The sequence below is a fragment of the Drosophila santomea genome, chromosome X (genome assembly GCF_016746245.2).
Source record: "Drosophila santomea strain STO CAGO 1482 chromosome X, Prin_Dsan_1.1, whole genome shotgun sequence".
Taxonomy (NCBI): domain Eukaryota; kingdom Metazoa; phylum Arthropoda; class Insecta; order Diptera; family Drosophilidae; genus Drosophila; species Drosophila santomea.
The window spans coordinates 7,426,806-7,446,995 of NC_053021.2; the positions used below are offsets into that span (position 1 = coordinate 7,426,806).

Genomic DNA, 20,190 nt, shown 5'->3' on the forward strand with positions numbered 1-20,190 from the left:
TTTTAGTAATTTGGATTAAACATGCAGTCCGGCGGGAAAGCGGACAACGGCGAGGACAATAGAAAATCACCTGACCCATTAACCAGCAATGCTTACAATGTCCCTCCCTTTCTTTCGCACGCTCTAGCGCCCTCTCTTTCTTACCAAAATAGCCCCGTCTCTCTCGCTCTCGCTGGCCAGCGCTGAAGTTTGAAGTTATTGCTTTCATTTCCCTGTAGTCAGTCGCTCGCAGACGCTAAGAATTTAATTAATTCCCAGCTTGGCACGATAAGCCAGCCAGCCAGTACACATTGTTTAAGTACGACGGCTATTTAAGGTCGATTCCTAATTCCATTTCATTACGCTTACTTAGTATCCCTGATTCGATGCGATCAAACATTTTCACGGTTATCCAATTACCTGGGCTGGGAAAGCCGAATTGTAAAACGATTCAATGGTACTTAAGTTCTTATATTCATTTCCTAACAATTAACATCCTTTTCTACTTGATTTAAAATTAACATCCTTTTCTTTTTGAATAAACATCGCATATGAAAGAATATGGCTTTAAATGCGTCTGTAAAATGATTTCATTGAAGAAAAGATAAACAAAAACCTAACTAGAAATGCTAGAAAACTTTGCAGTTTGTTTTGACTATAAGAATCCCAATGATTACCTTTCCCCACTCAAACACGAAATGAACAACTTTTCTTTGTAACTTTCACTGTCATTTGGCCCCGTCCAATTTCCCAAACTAAGTCGGTGACCCAAAAAGACAAAAAAAAATAAAAAAAAAAAAAGAAAACAGGAAAAAATTAAGCACCGAATCAAGCCAGCCGCACAAAGTCAAATCGATGAGGTTCCACGTAGCCAGCAGCAGCAGACTGTCAGCAAATTTGGTCTGGATACATCGCTTGTTGTCGCTTTTTCGCTAATTGGGAGGGGGGATGAGTTGGCATCTGGCATCAGATGAAAATAATTGCAAAACAGTTTACTCAATAAAATTCCAAGTGATTTAACCAGAGCCAGGTTGTCGGATCCGCATCTTTCCAGCTGACATTGATTGAGCGAGGAGGATGAAGGATTCGGGATTTTAGGACGCGATTGCTGGGCAGCTAATGGCCAGGACCTCAGTGGCAGGACTCAGTGAGTCCTGCCGCTGACAGCCGCACGCAGGTCTCATGAATATTACTTGCAAAAAGAATAAAACGGAAAATTCCAAAAAAATGATGATACAAAGCGGAGCCAAGGAGCAGACAAATTCCTGGGCAAGAACAACTTTCGATAAAGTTTTCCCTTGGCTGCCACGCCAAAAAATATAAGATTTTCACACGCACACACATCTATTCCACATCCTTTTATATTTTTTATATACATATATATAAGAAATATATATATCGAAGTGAAACTAGCACGCTCACAACCATTTCCAAACTGAATTAACTTTTGTTGCACTTTGGGTTACTTAAGCCCTCCACCGAAAATCTACATACGAGTATGCCCCCGCACTTTCGACTTTTTAATATGTATTCTCTTTTGGCGAGCAAAAGTTTTTATGTAAATCGCCCAGAAGCCATCGGAGTTTCAGTGGGTTTTTTTTTTTTTTTTTGTGGGCCAAGGGTCTGCGGATTGATTCGCACACATCTCGTGCTCCACACTTTCACCCAAAGGGGCGTCTCTGGGGGATTCGGGAGCTCCGGCTAATTCGTGACCGGGAATCGAAGTAGAGTGGAGCTGCAAGTTGCTTTCCAGCCAAAATTGCCACAAGGATATGCAAATTTTTGAGTGAAAATGGACAACCCAGTGAAATGGATTACCATCTCTGCTAATCTTTTTTATTAATAAAAGAAAGTTCTTTAGATAACTTTTCTATTTCTGGGATTCTTGTGTGTTTCTAATTATGCTGGGCCAAAAAGAAAGTTGCACATAAATTGTTCACATGTCCGGTACTAGAAACATTCGTTTAAATGCCATGTAATTTTATGCACATTTTTCTGATGTCAATGGCACAAAGTTTCAACATTTTATAGTTTATAACTTTGGTCAGTGCAAAGCAAAGTTATTGCAGCTGCAAAAATGTCACAAATAATTTTTTGCAAATTAGTACGTGTTTTATTAGTTTTACTCTTACTATTTTTATTTTTTTTAACTTTTTAATAAACTAATAGGCAGCTTGTAAGCGATGAATCCAGTTTGTTAACACACATTATTTACTGTCACATGGCATTATTTACTAGCAGCCCAACCCAGCAGCCATAAATCCATCGAAAAGTTCGATTAACCAATGCCACTTTCGAAGCAGTTGACATGTGTGACTGGTTCCATTAACGATTATCATCGCCAGGCACGCAACTTGCCAGTTTTCCTTTTCCTCGATTTTCTTTTGGCATGGAAAGCCAGCCTGTGTGCAACAAGTGCGAAAAGAGCGAAAAGTGCGGCTCATGTTTATAAATCAAAAGCGGCGCTGCTCGAAGGCAGGCGTCCCCCAAATCCTGTCGGACCCCAAAAATTAATCACAACTCATTCGTACATGGTGCGCACTGTGCGCACTGAGCCCCAAATCCATTTGGTGTCGTCTACTTTCTTTTCGCCCCATGGCACATGTGGCAAGTAGAACTGGGTGGCAAGTGGAAAGTGGGGCGGTGAGGCAGTGAGGTGGCTGAAAAGTGGGCGGAACTGGTGGATGAGCATTTAGTCGGCGGCAGCGAAACATTTTTGCGCACGTTAATTCCATTAAAAGCCGCATTATGCGCGCCTGGCGATGCCGCAAAAAAAAGAAGCATTTTACGTGCCGACTTTGGAATTTATGTTGCATACTTCGTCTCCTATTTTCATTCCTATTTTTGTGGCTTTTTGCCACGTCGAGATTTTAAATACCGCCGCCTATTAAAACCTGCAAATAAAGCACTAGATCCTGCAAAGTGTGTGAGAAATGTTGAAATCTATTTGTGTTTTTAAGATGATATATACCCGATGTTGAAAAGCTTATTAAATGATAACATTTCATTAACCATAATAAATATATATTTCATATTTTTAATACATTTTTTCGACATGTTTTCATTGCATAAATAGTGAAGCATAGTGATGCAACTAAAAAGTGAGAAATAAAAGCTTATGCATATGCATGCAATTCAGCTCAGTGCGCATATTTAATATTATTGATTTCATAAGCTGTTGTCTCTTATCTCTTATCTGTTTATCTGTTTGACAGATTTCGCAACAGCATGCGTCATAAAAAGTCACGCCAATGCTGCACTTTTCATATGCTTTTTATATCATTTCACTCCCGTCTCTTTTCTTCCTTCGAGGGTGCGAGGTCCTTGCACATCGCGTGTGCTGTCCTGGTCCTTTTGGTCCTTTTGGTCCCAGTTGACCCATAAATACGCACGTACGACCGTCGTGACCCCTCGTTGACCCCGCGTGACCCCGAAATGATGACTTTCCCCCCCTCCCCCTGGAATTGAACCACCGTGTGACAATGCGGCTGCACATAAGGGGGAAAATTGGTATGGTGTATGGTGTATGGTGTATGGTGTATGGTCGCAAATGATATGCTTCAATTTAATTGCACTGCACTACTAATCAGCAAAATGCGACAAACAGCCGGCTGACATGCAAACCGCGGTTCTCTGCGGTTCTGCGTTCTCACACGGCCACTGACAATCCCCCGTCACCGATAATTGGCCAAAACGGTGGCCACAGTTGGCCAGAACTCATGGCCAAATTGCTGTCCTGCTCCAATGACTAATCGTCGCCTTCAAAACGGCTCTTGTTTTATGTAGTTTACTCAATTTATTGCTTTTCTTATGGAGAAATTAGTAGAACTTAATTCTCTACAATTTATTCGTAATCTTTGAGCTGCTGACACTTTAACTTCAAGATATATATATAAATCGAATTTTCAAGTATCGCACAGCCCAAACTTTTCTTCAAAAACTTGACTTCAAACTGAACCAGAATATTCGTGGCGAGCGAAAGTTGGCCAAATTGATTAGTACATTTGCATCGAGAGGTTTCCTTTTGCAATGCAGGGGCATTGCACTGCAACTGGCAGTTTTCCCACTCACTTTTTCCCCGCCATTTTCCCGCTATTTTCCCAGCAGTCTGCGCAATTTTATTGAAGGTGCACTGAAGTTGACTGCCTTCTGTGCTGCATCCGCGGCTGCTCATGTGCTCATGTGCTACTATCCCTAGTCCAATATTATTTACGCTCAATTAAGCTGCCTGCACATCCCCCCACAGCCACTTTCCATCTCCATCTGGATTTTCCCCCCGTTTTTCCAACAAATTGCATTTGCAGTCAGTTTCTGCTCCTCAGTCTGTTGGCTTTGCCAGCAGACAACTGTCACATAAAACAAAACATTTTAAGAACCCAAAAAAAAGTTATTGTCTCCTATTTAGAAAAAGCAAAAATGAAGTAAACATATTTATTAAATTAGTTGCATTACTTTTATTCCAAGAACCATTAAATAATTGAATTTATTTATTTAAAATAATGAAGCAAACACAAATGTGCAGTTATGAAGGTGGAATTTCATTTTCAAAATCCTCGAACCTATTATTTTGTACTCTGTTGTGCGTTTTGCTAAGAGCGCCTGTTACGCGCCATTAAGCAACTATTGTTTTGGACCTTCTTGGAAAAGCTGTTCATACAATAAAATCCAAATTCCCGGCGAATTTGGAATTGGCCCCTTTTTTTGGCCATTCTGCGAAGAAGTTAAGGCTTGATTTCTGCACTAAAAACCAGAAGTTTGCCATTCTTTTGGGTCATTAGTTGGTAATTTATCAAAGTCATGAATTTATATTACGAGTATACACCCGCTTCCTGCCACGCCCCCTCTAACAGCACCACCGCCCCCGGGCAGCTGCAAAGTGCAGATGCAAAGTTTTCAATGCGGCAGCTGTCATAACAGGCGAATGGAGAAAGTGGGGAAAAATGGAGAAAGTGGGAAAAGTGGGGAAAGTGGAGAACTGGGGAAATGGGAAAGTCAAGTCAAGTAAAGTCGCGTCAAGTCAACTTACGGCGCAGCAATAAAATATGAAGAGTGCTTTCCTTCAGCTCGCTGGAATCAGCATACTATAGCTGGATGACCCCGAGTAAAATGGGGCACCATTTTGTCGTCTTTCAATTAGTCAAATTTGTGGCGCGCTTCTGATTAAAATTCGCCATTTTAATGAACCATTTAACTGAAACAATAGAGTGGCGAAGTGAAGTAGTAATTAAATACACTTAAAGCCAGTTACTTGCACTTGCTGTTATTTTCGCTTAGTGTAAACCAGGTGAGTTGAGAAACCAGCCGAATGACAGCCCCTTTGAGTGTCCTGGCCAAGCAGAATATCCTGGCCATCCTGACCATCTCGACCATCCTGACCATTTGTGCTGCTCATTTCGGTCGCTTGTCCTGCACTTGACAATGCAATTTGCCGCAATGAATAGCCGGCTCTCTTTGGCCTCGAGATCCTCTGGCCCTCTGGATATATCTCGACATTCATTGCATTAGTTTGGGCAAATGCAAATGCAAATGGAAATGCAAAAATTCAAATGCAAATGCCACGGAGGGGCAGTCGCTTCATTAATGCAAAAATATGCCCAAAGTTTTCGGCCCCGCATTTTGTAGTGGAATTTTGCCAGGAATTCCACGCAGCTCCACGCTGGCATCCAACTCTCTGGACTCCCGACTGCGAATGTGCAAATGTAACTGCGGGCGGGCTTCCATTTCACCAGCCGAGCTCCATTGTATCGAAAGCTGTGGGGAAAAAACAAAAAAAAAAGCTGTCAGGGCAAAGAGCGAAAAGTAATTCAAGTTCGGACAAACAATAGCGGGGAATTATGAACTCGATTGCCCCCGCGGACTTCTGACTGACTTTGCCAGCGAATTGAAATTCCCATGAATTCGCTGGACTTTCTGGTTAGCCGGCCACAAAACGAGTGGTAACTCTTGTAAGCCATTTTGCAGCACAATTGATTGCAATTCATATTTCAAATCAAATTCATTCAAGTCAATCATGGAAATCAACGTATTATTTGCATTCTATATTTGAATTTCAAGTACTATAAAGCTTATAGCTTCATTAGTTAAATGTATACATTAGCCACTTCAATTATAACAATGGCTGTCACACATCTTTCATGGGGCCATCAGATATCAAGTATACGCCCAGTGAAACATTTGAATCACACACACACAGGCAGAATGTCTTTCTGAATGCACTCAAATTCAAATTCGAAAGCCATTGAAGCGTGGCCAATAGCCATAAGCAATGGATAGCCCTTTTGGACAGCAAATGAAATGCGACCCACATTCGCTGGTTGCCCAAGAAGCAATTGATTTGGGCCACACCGAATATGAGTTGATGACAACAACGACAACGACAACGACAACGACAACTACAACGACAAAGGTACAATGACAATGATGTTGATGGCCATGATCAGGTTGTTTCCACCCCTCTCTCTCTCTCTATCGTTGCCGGCTCATAATGTGTTTCCACTTGCCTGATTCATTTAATTATGATTTCCGGTGTCGAAGCGAACTGTGAGTGCCTGCCAACTGAGTTGGGTGAGCCACGCACACGTGCTCATTATTACAGCTACTTGATTGCTAGTTCCTGGCAAGGATAACCAGGAGATGGAAACTGGAAACACTGGCAACAATGTTTCAATGGCCAGCAACTAGAACTGAAGTTTAAGGGATTTCTGCGCAAAATTATGTACATTTTTGTACATTTTTTTCAAGTCATAAATCAACAGGCATGAGCTTTTGTATCTATTAACATAGCAAGCGGTAACAAAAAATTAATACTTTTCGGCACAAAAGCGGACTTGAAATTGAAATTGAAATTTAAAGAAAAGCAGAAGAGCCCAAGTCATTTCTCATCATCTTCGCAAGTCGCCGGCAGATAACTTTACTTTACAGCTGGGTCCAGGCGGATTATGATTGCTGCACAGCAATTGGCCAACAAAGTTGGCTCAAAACTTTGGGCGGCGCGCTGTTGCTTAGAGGGTATGTTTGAGGGCGAGGCGAACCCATCAACAGCCATTCATCAACTCGACTCGACACAAGCAACAATTTTGCTGCTCTACAAGGATGGATATATGTGTCTATCCCTTTGCAATTTGCCTGTATTAGAAACTCATTTCCGTTTGTAATTGAGTCGCTGCTGGCCGCTGCATGCGGTATGTAGAGTAGTAGTAACATAGTAGGCGGTTCTGTTTCAGATCCTAGATCTGGTTCTGGTTCTGGTCCCTTTCTCGTTCCCTTTGAAATGTGAAATCTGAGTTCTAAAATCCCGCCCCACATTATGCCGATGGTTATGCAAATTAATGGGCTTGCCAGCTGGTTTGTGGTTTACTAGTTGACTGGCTGACTGGCTGACTGGCTGACTGGCCCACCGATGAATTGATTTGCCCAATGTAAGGTAGCTTGTCGGTGATCTCGGCCTAAAAGTAGGCACTTAATTAGGTCGTTCTTAAGGTCGGGACAAATGTTAACTAGGCGTCATGTAGAACATTTCTCCAACTGCAATTTTTGGAGTTCAGACTCGGGGTCCCGACCCGAAGCGGTAGCCACTGGGAATTAATTGAGTTTAAACCAGCGAGCGAGAAAGTGCGTCTGAGCTATCCGAGAATTAAAGTGATCTCTCAAAAATACAGAAAAAAAAGAGAAATTCAACAATTCAATAATTCAACCAATTCAACCAAAACCCAGTGAATCGGAAAATTTATATTTCGATTAACTTTAGTGCCAGCCCCTAGAGGGTAAGTTTTGTGCGTGTGTTGTGGGTCAGAATTTTTTTGTTAAGGCCATAAAATTACAGGTGGCACCTAGGAAAATATTTAATGTCAAGAAAATAACCATTGCCAGTGCGACCAGTGAAGGAAGCAAAAATTGCCGACCAGGAGGTCTAATTCTGGATTGCTTCAGCGCCACCGTTAAGCGCAGAAAAATGATTTAATTGAATTCTCTATATTAACATTATCTACATATATACCCATTTTACCTTGCACCTCTTCACACCTGACCGACTGCTTGTTAAGCAGATCGGCAAACAGTCAAGCAGAGCAGCATAAGTTATTCCGATAGAAAAAAATAAATTCCACCTTATGTTAGGAAATTAATTTAAGTTATGTTGTAAGAGAAATAGTATTCATTTAGGGCAATTCCTTTCTTTTCTTTCCTTCTCCCTTTATCCCATATTCCTTCCTCTTCCCACATAAGCGAAAGCCCGCCTAAACTGGCGTGAGCACAAGAAGAAGTAAAAAGAGAAGAAAGAGTACCGCAGTAGGAGAGCGGCTCAAAAGAGCAGATCAAAAAGAAATAGCTCTCTTAGGATTAAAAGGCGGTGTAAGCTGATTTCTCTTTCACAGGCAACCACTTGAAGCGCTTCATCGTGGGAAATGCAGAGTGAGTAATATAAATGTTTTATTTAAACGAGAAAGCAGCTGCCGGAAGAAAAATCAAATAATTAGCTACTGCGGCGCTACTTGTTTTCCAAGCTCACTGTTTACCAATAATAAATTCAAAAAAAAAAAAGAAATTTTAAAATGGAAATGAAAATTGCTCATTTTTAATTTTTACCCTTGCCCCAATCTTCGCTTTTTGCTAAAATCGTAAAAGAGTAAAAACAAAAAATTTAAAAAATTAAAATGCACATCCCTATATAACCTACTTCCCCTATTCTTAATGCCCAGCATAAATATTCCTTTTTTGTTAAGCAAACAAAAATTTTACATATTTCATACATATCTGTTGCGATAACGCCACAGTCCAAAAAGTCTTTTAAAAATTAAAATCTAGATGTTTAAAATTATTGAGTTAGGGTAATCATTTAGGATATGTTGTATAAACCTGTTCCAGTTAAAACATTGTCAGTTTTTAAGTTTATTCTATATTAAAAATTAAATTTTATAATGTTTAAATACGAGTAAATCTCTCTAGGGGTGCCATGCGTCGACGGAAGGTGTATGTCGTGTAAAGTATAGCATACTTGTAGGGATCACCGGTTATGTCAAATGGTTAGTGGTGGTCAAGGTAGGGTGGGCGTCGACAGCTTAACAGCTGCTGTCGTACAAGTGTGCTATGTCCTTGGTTGTCCTTAGTCCTGTCGTCCGATAGTCCTTTAGTTTTTTTTGTGGAGATCAATTCCAAAGCACGCGAAATAAATAAGAGTGTGATACGAGACGAGCATGTAGTCGCGATGTCAAATATTCCCCCCCTTTACTCTACCGAGAATTGGTAGCCGGAACCAGCGCGTGCTTGATCGCCCAACTGCAATGTACCATCTGCTCGGGATAGATATACTCGTAGTTCGCTACAGTATTCTTATTATTTATCATAATTTTATTTTGGCGCCCAAACGTGTGAGGCCCGATTCTGTCATGGTGACAGATCGATCCGGCGAGGCCAGATCAAAAATAAACATTTTTTCAAACCGTCAATAACATCAGACGTTCGTCCCCAAAATCTCCACAAGTTCATTAACAAAAGTATGTGGTCGAAGCATAAAACAAATCGCGATCTAGAAATCCGAAAATTGCTTAAATCAGGCAGCTGGAAAAGTATTAGTCATTTGGCTCTTACGCCGCTACTGAATCGGAACACATATTGTTTTATTATTATTATATTAAATTGTCCTATTGACTGCTGGAAGAGTTTCAGCTATTTAGCTTTAACGCCGCGTCATAATTAGTGCATTTAATGTTGTAATAATTTATTTTGGTTATTTTTATTCCTTTTAATTTTGTTTTGTTCGTTAATCTTTTGTATAAAATTAAAAAAATTAAATGTATAAATTGTACAAGCCAATTGTTGTCTTTTGCCTTTTGTGTTTTGTATAATTTGTCATTTATTAATGAAATTCAAAAGGTTAATGTACATAGGATGTTAAATGTAGGACTAGTGAAAAGTTCACTAGGATTTCAAAGAATCAAGGAACCACTTGTTGCCTTTTGCCTTGTGTTGAGCCAAGATATTTGCTTTCTATGTCTAAATAAAACATCCTTTACCTTCCATTCTGGTAATTTTCTGTTTTAAATCAGTAGTGTCAATAGCGTACATTTAAACCACGTCAGGACTTTAGTAACAAGGAATTTTACACAACGATACCTGAAAACGATTGCATGGCAACCCGATTTTTATTTGTTTATTTATTTTCTTTTACCTTATTTTTGTGCTCTCAATTATTTATTTAATAGGATAATTTTTTTTATTAATAGTCCACATTATTTATTTATTTATTTTATTATATGTTCTTGAGTGTATAGTATAGGTCAGTGTATAGCATAGGTTCATTAGAGATGCCACTAGCACACAGCACCGAAGACTTATCTAAAATTGTAGAAAATATATGCCACATCTGCGCTAGAACTATTTCTTATCCTAGCCAAATTTTAACCACCAGTTGCGGACACGAATTTCACCGAACTTGCTTTACTGCGAAATCGGGGAAAAATAAAATCTGTCCTGTGTGCTCTAGTTCCCTTTCATTACCGTCCACCGAAAACTTGTCCGGGGACCTAGAAAACCAACCGTCAGGGTCAAAACTTAAAACTCCAAGAGCACAACCGAACGTTCTGACTAGATCCAAAACCAGTCAAGAAAGGCACCAACAAAAAACGGCAATGTCCAACCCAAAAAACCAAGAACAGCCTTCACCTCCGACTGAACCCACAACCGATTTTCAGACAGCAATGGCTGAAAGCATAAAATCGGCTATCTCGGGAGCCATTACGGCAGCCTTGGCCCAACAATCAAAATGTTTTGCAGAAGCTTTGGGACAACACACAAATAGCCTGACCCAAGCGATCACTGCGGGCTTTCAAGCTCAGGCATCAAGCCTTTCGTCTAACCAAGTATTCCTAGACCCAATATACGACAGATCTAACGGAGTACCACAAGGCTCACCAAATGTAGGTCCAACCCGTAGCGTTAACCAGTCACCTGCGTCAGCAATGACCTCCTTAAGACCGGATAAGATCGCCCAGATAATGTTTAACTGGAAACTACGTTTCTCAGGAAAGGGTCCAATGGCTGTCGAGGACTTTATTTACCGAGTCGAAGCTTTAGCCGGTCAAACATTGGACGGTAATCTTCAACTCGTGGCTCAAAATGCCAGTACGTTATTCGAGGGTATTGCGAGCGAGTGGTATTGGCGTTACCACAAAAGTGTAACCGTTGTGCGCTGGTATGAATTATGCGCCGCACTCAAAGGGCAATTTAAGGACGACCGAACTGACAGAAATATCAGGGCCGAGATAGACCAGAGAAAGCAACGCGGAAGCGAATCATTCGATGATTTCTACCGGGTAATAGCGACTCTTGCGGATAGACTATCGCAGCCCATGTCAGAAGGAGCTATGGTTGAAACCTTACGAGCCAATCTCCAACCCGATATTCAGCACGAAATTTTATACGAGCATGCCGATACCGTTTCCGAATTAAGAAGGTTGGTTAGGACTCGGGAAATCTTTATGCAAAGCGTAGGGAAGCCTCAGGGGTTTCCACAACGCCAGGTACCCAGGCGACAGGTTTGCGAGGTCCAATGTCAGATCGAGTCAGAATCGGAATTCGAAGATCTAGAGGAAGATCTAGAGTTAGCGGCCATGGAATTGCAGTGCTGGAACTGCCAGGAAAAGGGTCACAGGTATCAGGAGTGCACCGCGGACAGACGTGTCTTCTGTTATGGTTGCGGTAAAGCAGATACGTATAAGCCTTCATGCAGTAAATGTACTAGTTACGCTCCAAAAAACCAGCAAGGGCGTGCCACAAGGGCACGCAGACAGATGGTTTCGAAATCAACGATGACAAACTAAACGATTTCAACCAAACTAGTAGCAGCGTATCTACAACCTTTGAGGTGGACCAGGTCCAACAAAAGCTAGAGGTCACAGATACAAGCCGATCAAAAGTTCGCAGGGAGAAAAGAAAAAAACTAAGAAAGGAAGAACGGAAGCTGCTTCTCTCAGCCATGGTGGGGCAACTTCGCGACGTTAGGCCGTATGCTCAGGTGAAAATGCTAGGAAAAATAGTAGTGGGCTTATTGGATACAGGGGCATCGGTTAGCTGCATAGGTGGTAGTCTGGCCACAGAGCTGCCAGGTCTAAATATTTTATGCCAAAAATTTACCGCAGATGTTAGAACAGCCGATGGACAATCTCAGAAAATTACCGGCCGAGTAACCACTGAAGTGTCCTTCCGAAACGAGAATAAAAATATCACCTTCTACGTAGTTCCATCTTTAGCAGGGGATCTCTATTTAGGAATAGATTTTTGGAAGCACTTTCAGCTGCTACCCGAAGCTTTCTGTGGCAACAACCAAGTAGTGGCAGCCTTAGAGGAGCCTTCGGCTCGAGAGCTTACTCAAAGCCAGCAGAAAGTATCCGCCCGACAAGCTTGAATCTTCCTTGTGGTAATACCTTACCCCAAGTTAGATTTTGGTAGGGGGGAATTGTAAGGTAGCTTGTCGGTGATCTCGGCCTAAAAGTAGGCACTTAATTAGGTCGTTCTTAAGGTCGGGACAAATGTTAACTAGGCGTCATGTAGAACATTTCTCCAACTGCAATTTTTGGAGTTCAGACTCGGGGTCCCGACCCGAAGCGGTAGCCACTGGGAATTAATTGAGTTTAAACCAGCGAGCGAGAAAGTGCGTCTGAGCTATCCGAGAATTAAAGTGATCTCTCAAAAATACAGAAAAAAAAGAGAAATTCAACAATTCAATAATTCAACCAATTCAACCAAAACCCAGTGAATCGGAAAATTTATATTTCGATTAACTTTAGTGCCAGCCCCTAGAGGGTAAGTTTTGTGCGTGTGTTGTGGGTCAGAATTTTTTTGTTAAGGCCATAAAATTACAGGTGGCACCTAGGAAAATATTTAATGTCAAGAAAATAACCATTGCCAGTGCGACCAGTGAAGGAAGCAAAAATTGCCGACCAGGAGGTCTAATTCTGGATTGCTTCAGCGCCACCGTTAAGCGCAGAAAAATGATTTAATTGAATTCTCTATATTAACATTATCTACATATATACCCATTTTACCTTGCACCTCTTCACACCTGACCGACTGCTTGTTAAGCAGATCGGCAAACAGTCAAGCAGAGCAGCATAAGTTATTCCGATAGAAAAAAATAAATTCCACCTTATGTTAGGAAATTAATTTAAGTTATGTTGTAAGAGAAATAGTATTCATTTAGGGCAATTCCTTTCTTTTCTTTCCTTCTCCCTTTATCCCATATTCCTTCCTCTTCCCACATAAGCGAAAGCCCGCCTAAACTGGCGTGAGCACAAGAAGAAGTAAAAAGAGAAGAAAGAGTACCGCAGTAGGAGAGCGGCTCAAAAGAGCAGATCAAAAAGAAATAGCTCTCTTAGGATTAAAAGGCGGTGTAAGCTGATTTCTCTTTCACAGGCAACCACTTGAAGCGCTTCATCGTGGGAAATGCAGAGTGAGTAATATAAATGTTTTATTTAAACGAGAAAGCAGCTGCCGGAAGAAAAATCAAATAATTAGCTACTGCGGCGCTACTTGTTTTCCAAGCTCACTGTTTACCAATAATAAATTCAAAAAAAAAAAAGAAATTTTAAAATGGAAATGAAAATTGCTCATTTTTAATTTTTACCCTTGCCCCAATCTTCGCTTTTTGCTAAAATCGTAAAAGAGTAAAAACAAAAAATTTAAAAAATTAAAATGCACATCCCTATATAACCTACTTCCCCTATTCTTAATGCCCAGCATAAATATTCCTTTTTTGTTAAGCAAACAAAAATTTTACATATTTCATACATATCTGTTGCGATAACGCCACAGTCCAAAAAGTCTTTTAAAAATTAAAATCTAGATGTTTAAAATTATTGAGTTAGGGTAATCATTTAGGATATGTTGTATAAACCTGTTCCAGTTAAAACATTGTCAGTTTTTAAGTTTATTCTATATTAAAAATTAAATTTTATAATGTTTAAATACGAGTAAATCTCTCTAGGGGTGCCATGCGTCGACGGAAGGTGTATGTCGTGTAAAGTATAGCATACTTGTAGGGATCACCGGTTATGTCAAATGGTTAGTGGTGGTCAAGGTAGGGTGGGCGTCGACAGCTTAACAGCTGCTGTCGTACAAGTGTGCTATGTCCTTGGTTGTCCTTAGTCCTGTCGTCCGATAGTCCTTTAGTTTTTTTTGTGGAGATCAATTCCAAAGCACGCGAAATAAATAAGAGTGTGATACGAGACGAGCATGTAGTCGCGATGTCAAATATTCCCCCCCTTTACTCTACCGAGAATTGGTAGCCGGAACCAGCGCGTGCTTGATCGCCCAACTGCAATGTACCATCTGCTCGGGATAGATATACTCGTAGTTCGCTACACCAACTGAACCGTGTCCACTTTCCGCTCTACATTGCAGAACCATCGCCGCTCTATGACAACAATCACTATCATGAGGAGTGCCTGCGCTGCAATTCGTGTGGTCTGAACTTGACTGGGCCCAACCAAAAGCGGGCCAGGAGATTCAAGGTAAGTTCACAACAAAAAAAAAAGGGCAAAAACTAGGGGAAATCAGATGAAATCGTTGCTTGATTAGTATTATAATAAAGCTGGTATAATAAATACGAAATGTGCTTAAATATATTATCAATACGTTGGCTAACAAATACAAGCATTTCATTTTAAATCATTTCTCCCACTTGAAATATGTAATCGCACAAGGAGCTTTTTGTTAATTTGCAAATTCCGACAGTCTTGTGTTACATTTTCCCATGTCAAGTGAAAGGGTCTCATCCAAAATTAATTGAAATGCGAAAGAAGCTTTGCGACTTTTTCTGTGCCATTGTGATGCACTTGGGTAAATAAGTAATGAGCTTGGCGTACATTGCTGTACTCTTTTATGTGACTTGATTTATCAAAAATGCGAAACAATAAGCCAATTAAGAAACTCTCTCATACTGAATATGATGTAACAGCTTGCCATGCACGTCTTAAGAAACTGAACGTAAAGATTTGTGAGCAGCAAAGATAATTGCCAATTTGAAAAAGATACTCTCGTATTTACGCACACTCGTATTAATTTGCCATTTGAGTACAACGTCACCGTCACCATCACCATCACCATCACCGTGAACTCATCTGAAATGCATTCGCCCATTTTTGGCGCCATAAAGACGAGCTCATTACGGATGACGGATGCATGTTTGTTTCGAGTGGCGGCAAGCGGCTTAATCAAAATTACACGAAAAATAAAGGAGAATACAGTGAAGCCCGGAGTGAATCATTTATGGCGAAGAATCCTGTACTCTACCCCAATGCCCAACCACTGATTCCCGTTTTTTCTCCCTCTCTCTCTGTCTCTGTTTATCTGTGGTGGCTGTGCCACATCCTGCAGAACCAGATCCTGTGCGACCTGCACTTCGCGGACGTGGCCCTAATGGAGTGCTCCGATTTCATGCAGCAGCTGCGGAGCTTCAAGCCGCAATCCTTGGGCTGCGCGGTGGCCAGGCGCAAAAGTTCCACGACGCTGATATTCCCGCTGCCACCGCAGGCTTGCTCAGGTATGTACTAAACACACACACACATTCCTACACACACATTCCTACACATGTACATATATATATGTACATATATATATATATATGTATTTATTTGGCATATGCACGATAGGCGCTGGGCACATTTCACGGGTATTATGGTCGAATCGGGACTCAGTCCAGCTGATACCCTGGCAAATTTGGCTGGCACGCTGCATACTCGGCAGTGGCATCACTAACTTAACCTATTTCAGCTATATTTGCAATTTCAGCTATATTTGCAATGGCATTTTACAAGCAAGTGTGCAAAAGTATGCAACAATTATTCAATGAACTGCTATGAAAAAAGAACACGGCACCGAAAGAAATCTAGCATTGGTCTATAAAAAAGAATAGAAGAATAATCGGCATTACTTTCCGAGGATATATCCCATTCGAGCCGAAAAAGCAACCCTTTTATGGCATAAGCTTCACTTTTTTTCGCTTTTTTCGCATTTTTTGCGATATTTGTGCTTGTGTGTGTGTGTGCGTGGCGTCATCATTATAATTCAAATGAGATTTGCGCGCACAGCAATCTGCTCCTCCACACACACTCGCACATTCGCACACCGCTCACACACACACACACACACACACACAGATAGGGAGAAAGCGAAGAAGAAAGCGGAGAAAGGGAAGACAGCGAGGCGAGAGCGCCACGTCTACAAGTTGGAGAATGTTTGGCATTTTGCATAATAAAGTTGTTCAAACATATTTGACGTCGGGTTGCGCACCCACACTCATGCACTCGCACACTCATACACTCGCACACTCATACACTCTCACTAACACACGCACAACGCTACGCACACACAGACAGACATAACCGCCATTTTTCGCTGACATAAACTTTCAATTCGGTTCTCATTTTACTTTATTTCCTTTTTTTTCTTTCGTATTTTTTTTTGTTTTTTTATTTCGACGGCGCGCGGCAAACGATTTAATTAAAATCCACCCAAAAGCATAGCGAACGAAATACGAAATACGGAACATTTCTTAACATTATTTACAAGTCCTCTTATATGAATTTCTGTATTTGGAACGCAAAGTTTATTAACTGGATTTTTATTGCGAAACTTGTGCCCGGAACTCGGGCGTCCATTTTAATTACAATATGACGAATTAAATGAAATGAAATGAAAGCGAAGCGAAGTTTGGCAAACGGCCATTCTGGCAATGTGGCAATGTGGCAATATGTCAATTATGGGTGTCCAATTGACAGTTTTTTCTATCGATTCCATTTCTCTATCTATTTTAAAGTCAGTTTTTTAAACGGTTGTACGAGTAGATCAGTTGAGTGACTGCCATTAAACTAAACATGTTTCGCCTGCATTTAACTTGGTGTACTTCTGCACAATCCACATCCGCCTCTATATCCGCACACACATCCGCATCCGCATCCGCATTCGCCATCCCTTAGCATATGTATTAGTGCTCAGCTGCGCTCATTTGAAGCGACATTAAGTGTGCACTCGAGTAAAGTGATTTGATGCGTGTCACATTCGAGTGCAGCACTTGCTGTTTAGAAACGACATCCCATATTTTCCCGGGAAAATGGGAAAAGCCAGCGCACAACTGCTTAGCTGTTAAGATGAGGGTGAAAAATAAGAGAAAGAGTTGAAGAAAAGTGCAGCCGCAATCAACAATGTTTAAGTTTTGTAGTTTATAAAAAATGAATGCACCGCAATTGCAAAAGTTTCTGAAAACTTTGCATTACTTCACATGAGTCACAGTTATGGCAAAATCAATGTCAGTTTTTCTGCATAAAATCGGGAATTATTTATAATGCAAATTTAGGTTTTGTTTGTCAAAATAAAAACCAACAATTGGTTGAAAGCCAGTTGAAAGTAGAGAACATATATTTTTGAATATATGTATTAATGGCAATTATTGTTGGTCAATAAAGTTCGATGGCAAAGAAAATAAATAATGCACACACATAAATGGTGGGAAAATATTGGCCAAGAGTATTTAAGCCTAAAACTAAATGAAAAGTGCATAATTTAACGAAAGCCCCTTTAATGTTCTGCGGTGTTCGATTTGGCTGAGATCAGGGCAGGGGGTACTAGGGGCGTCATCAAATAGATTAAATAAATACAGTAAATAAATCATTTAGCGCGTCAGAAGTAACGTATACGCCACGTAGGTTACGGCGCACACGTTTATGGCCTAAATCGCGCAACAGAGTTATAAACACGTATTATATGCCATCCCAAATAGCTGAAAAAGCGGCAAGATCCATGCGAGTACGTGACAATTAAATTTATGAAATACTATACAGCCTGGCCGGAAATTTGAGGCCAAGAGGAAAGTCCCCGTCCAAATCCATGTTGAAAAGTCAGTTCAAGGGCCGACCGACGCGACTCGCATTATATCGCTGCGAAATGGGCGCGTGACTGTTGCCACGATGATGCCAAGTTGGCCCATTAGCGGAAGTTAGGCCATTCCAATGATATGGCCAACGGAGCAGGAGTGAGCCAGTGAGCCAAGAGTTTGCTCCAAATGTATTTTCAAATATGCCGCCACCTCGTTTTAAATCAAGCATACCCATTAATGCCAACCGAAAAGAAAGCATCGATTAACTCAAGACTTAGCCAGTTTGCTCTGTAACACCTCTCTTTATTCAGCTATAGGGATATATTTGCTATAAGATCGCATTTGGCCATTAATTTGTGCCAAGTTACGGCTGGCCATAATTAGAGCCTTCAGTTTTAAAGGCCGTTTTGGTGGGTATGCTCCATTATTCACTGCTTTGTCAACTGCTGTTGGCCATAAATTGTGAGCCATGAATTCAGCCACGCCCCCCTTTCGCCCACCTGGCCGGGCAGCGGGCATTTACATTTTAATATGCATTATTAGCGGGATAATTGTTTGAGAATATTGCCCAAGAATAGACAGCCATAAAAACCTCCTCTGCTCCTCTCCCATTAAATTGCCATTCCATTTTTTTTTTTTTTTCACGATATTGCCACGCCCCCCTTCGCTTCGACGCCTTCGCTGTTATTTGTGTTATAATAAATTCAAAAGGCTCCGGCATGAAAAGGAAACAAAAAATTGTCGCACACTTTTAACGTTCATTTGTCAGCTCGGTTTCGTTCGCCATTTGCCAGCGTGTATTTCTCGTTCATTTTTAATATTTTTAATATATCCTGACACGCATTTTTGTGCCACTTGTTCGGCTGGCAAAAATGCTTTTGTGTTCGTCTACTTGCTAATAAATTTGAATTTTAATAAATAGAGTTGTGGAAGCATTTTCCGCTCTTCCTCAAGCCAGCGAGAAAAAATGAATATTAATGCAAATACATACAAAAAAGAAAAAAAAATGAAAACCAGTCGATTGTTTACGAGCAAGCTGAAGTTTAGCCATTGAAAAGAAAATGGCGAAAAACCGAACAATTTTTCATAGCGCATTGATTGCAATCTGGTCAGATTTTTCCCCTCTGGCGAATCAACAGAAAGTTTTCATTTTAATTCCGCTGGCTCTTTGGGCAATAATTTTAATTGAAGTAAAACAACAATGCAACCACAAATCCTAAACAATGTTTTGCAATTTATGGCAGCCAACTACCATGGAATTCTTGTCTCGGAATTTAGCCATTTAAAGCGCACTAAAATGTATTTTACTTGCCACGTGATTTTTAATTGCAGTGAAATCTTGCCGTTGATATTTCATTTTCCCAAACCAGCTGATAAATCGTAATCAATTCTGAAATGTGAGAATCTGATAGTTGTCTAATTGAAAACTCGTGTTCGAAAGGCAAGAAATTCGATTGTTCGTTTTTCCTGTTTTCCCGAGGCTCAATTCACACACTAATTGAAAAAATAAATTGCAGACTTGGCTCAAAGCGGTACAAAAATGAAATGCGAAATTCGTGTGCAACTTAGCAAGCTTAGTTTTCTTCAAAAACGAGACAAATTCAAATCAAAATTGTTTTCTATCCTCCAGTTGCAAGGATTAAAGTCCAACACAAAATATTTGCGACTTTATCCGCTTAGCCAAAAACTGGAATAATTTCCTAATGGAAAAGTAACAATGGTGGGCCTGCAGTTTTATGCTTTCCCAGGCTCGTTCGTTACTAATCAGAAAATGAACAAAGTATTGTCGAACGTTCACTGGGCGTATACGCAATGTGCAGCAGCAAAGTCTTTGAAATTCGAAGCTCTTTGCTTTGCTGAATGGAATGCGTCGGATGACCGAATCAAATACCAAAGCTGCCTTTGCATCCCAAGTAGATTGCCATAAATTTCTCGGTTCCACTGCAAAATTGCATTGTAAAAGCAAATTAATTTTTGCTCCCTTTGCCAGCTGGAAAATGTGGAGAGTGGTAAATGAAAGTAGTTGCTTTACTGCGGCTTTCTTTTGTCACTGAGCTAGACTTTATTTGTCCATCAGAAAGTGGCATATTTTACTTATTTCCATGAGCTGGTATTTACTTGTCTTAATTGTAGTTTTTAATGCAGGCATTTATCGCAAGCAAAAATCTGTTCTTTTCCTGGTTAAATTCCTGTACTTATTATACTATGTAGTAAAAAAAAAAAATAATAAGCGGTTATAGCACCACATCTATGGCTTATCAATCGTACATTCCCCGTGGACTGTGAGTAGTATGTATATTTTTGCTGGCACTGAAACTTCGGCCCTTCATGTGGCTAAGCTAAAT

At 40.6% G+C, this 20,190-nt stretch overlaps 1 protein-coding gene across 6 annotated transcripts in view; it reads left to right on the forward strand.

The window, feature by feature from the left end:
- LOC120457189 overlaps window positions 1–20,190 on the forward strand; it is a 100,751-nt gene that overhangs the window by 57,173 nt on the left and 23,388 nt on the right. For 5 of the 6 annotated variants that reach the window (XM_039644536.2, XM_039644534.2, XM_039644535.2 and 2 more), the window contains 2 exons: window positions 14,374–14,483; window positions 15,349–15,514. In XM_039644536.2, the coding sequence (XP_039500470.1) occupies window positions 14,374–14,483; window positions 15,349–15,514 (276 nt within the window). Of the gene's footprint in view, window positions 1–6,861; window positions 6,988–14,373; window positions 14,484–15,348; window positions 15,515–20,190 lie in introns of those variants that run through there. The other variant, XM_039644538.2, reaches the window with a different exon arrangement.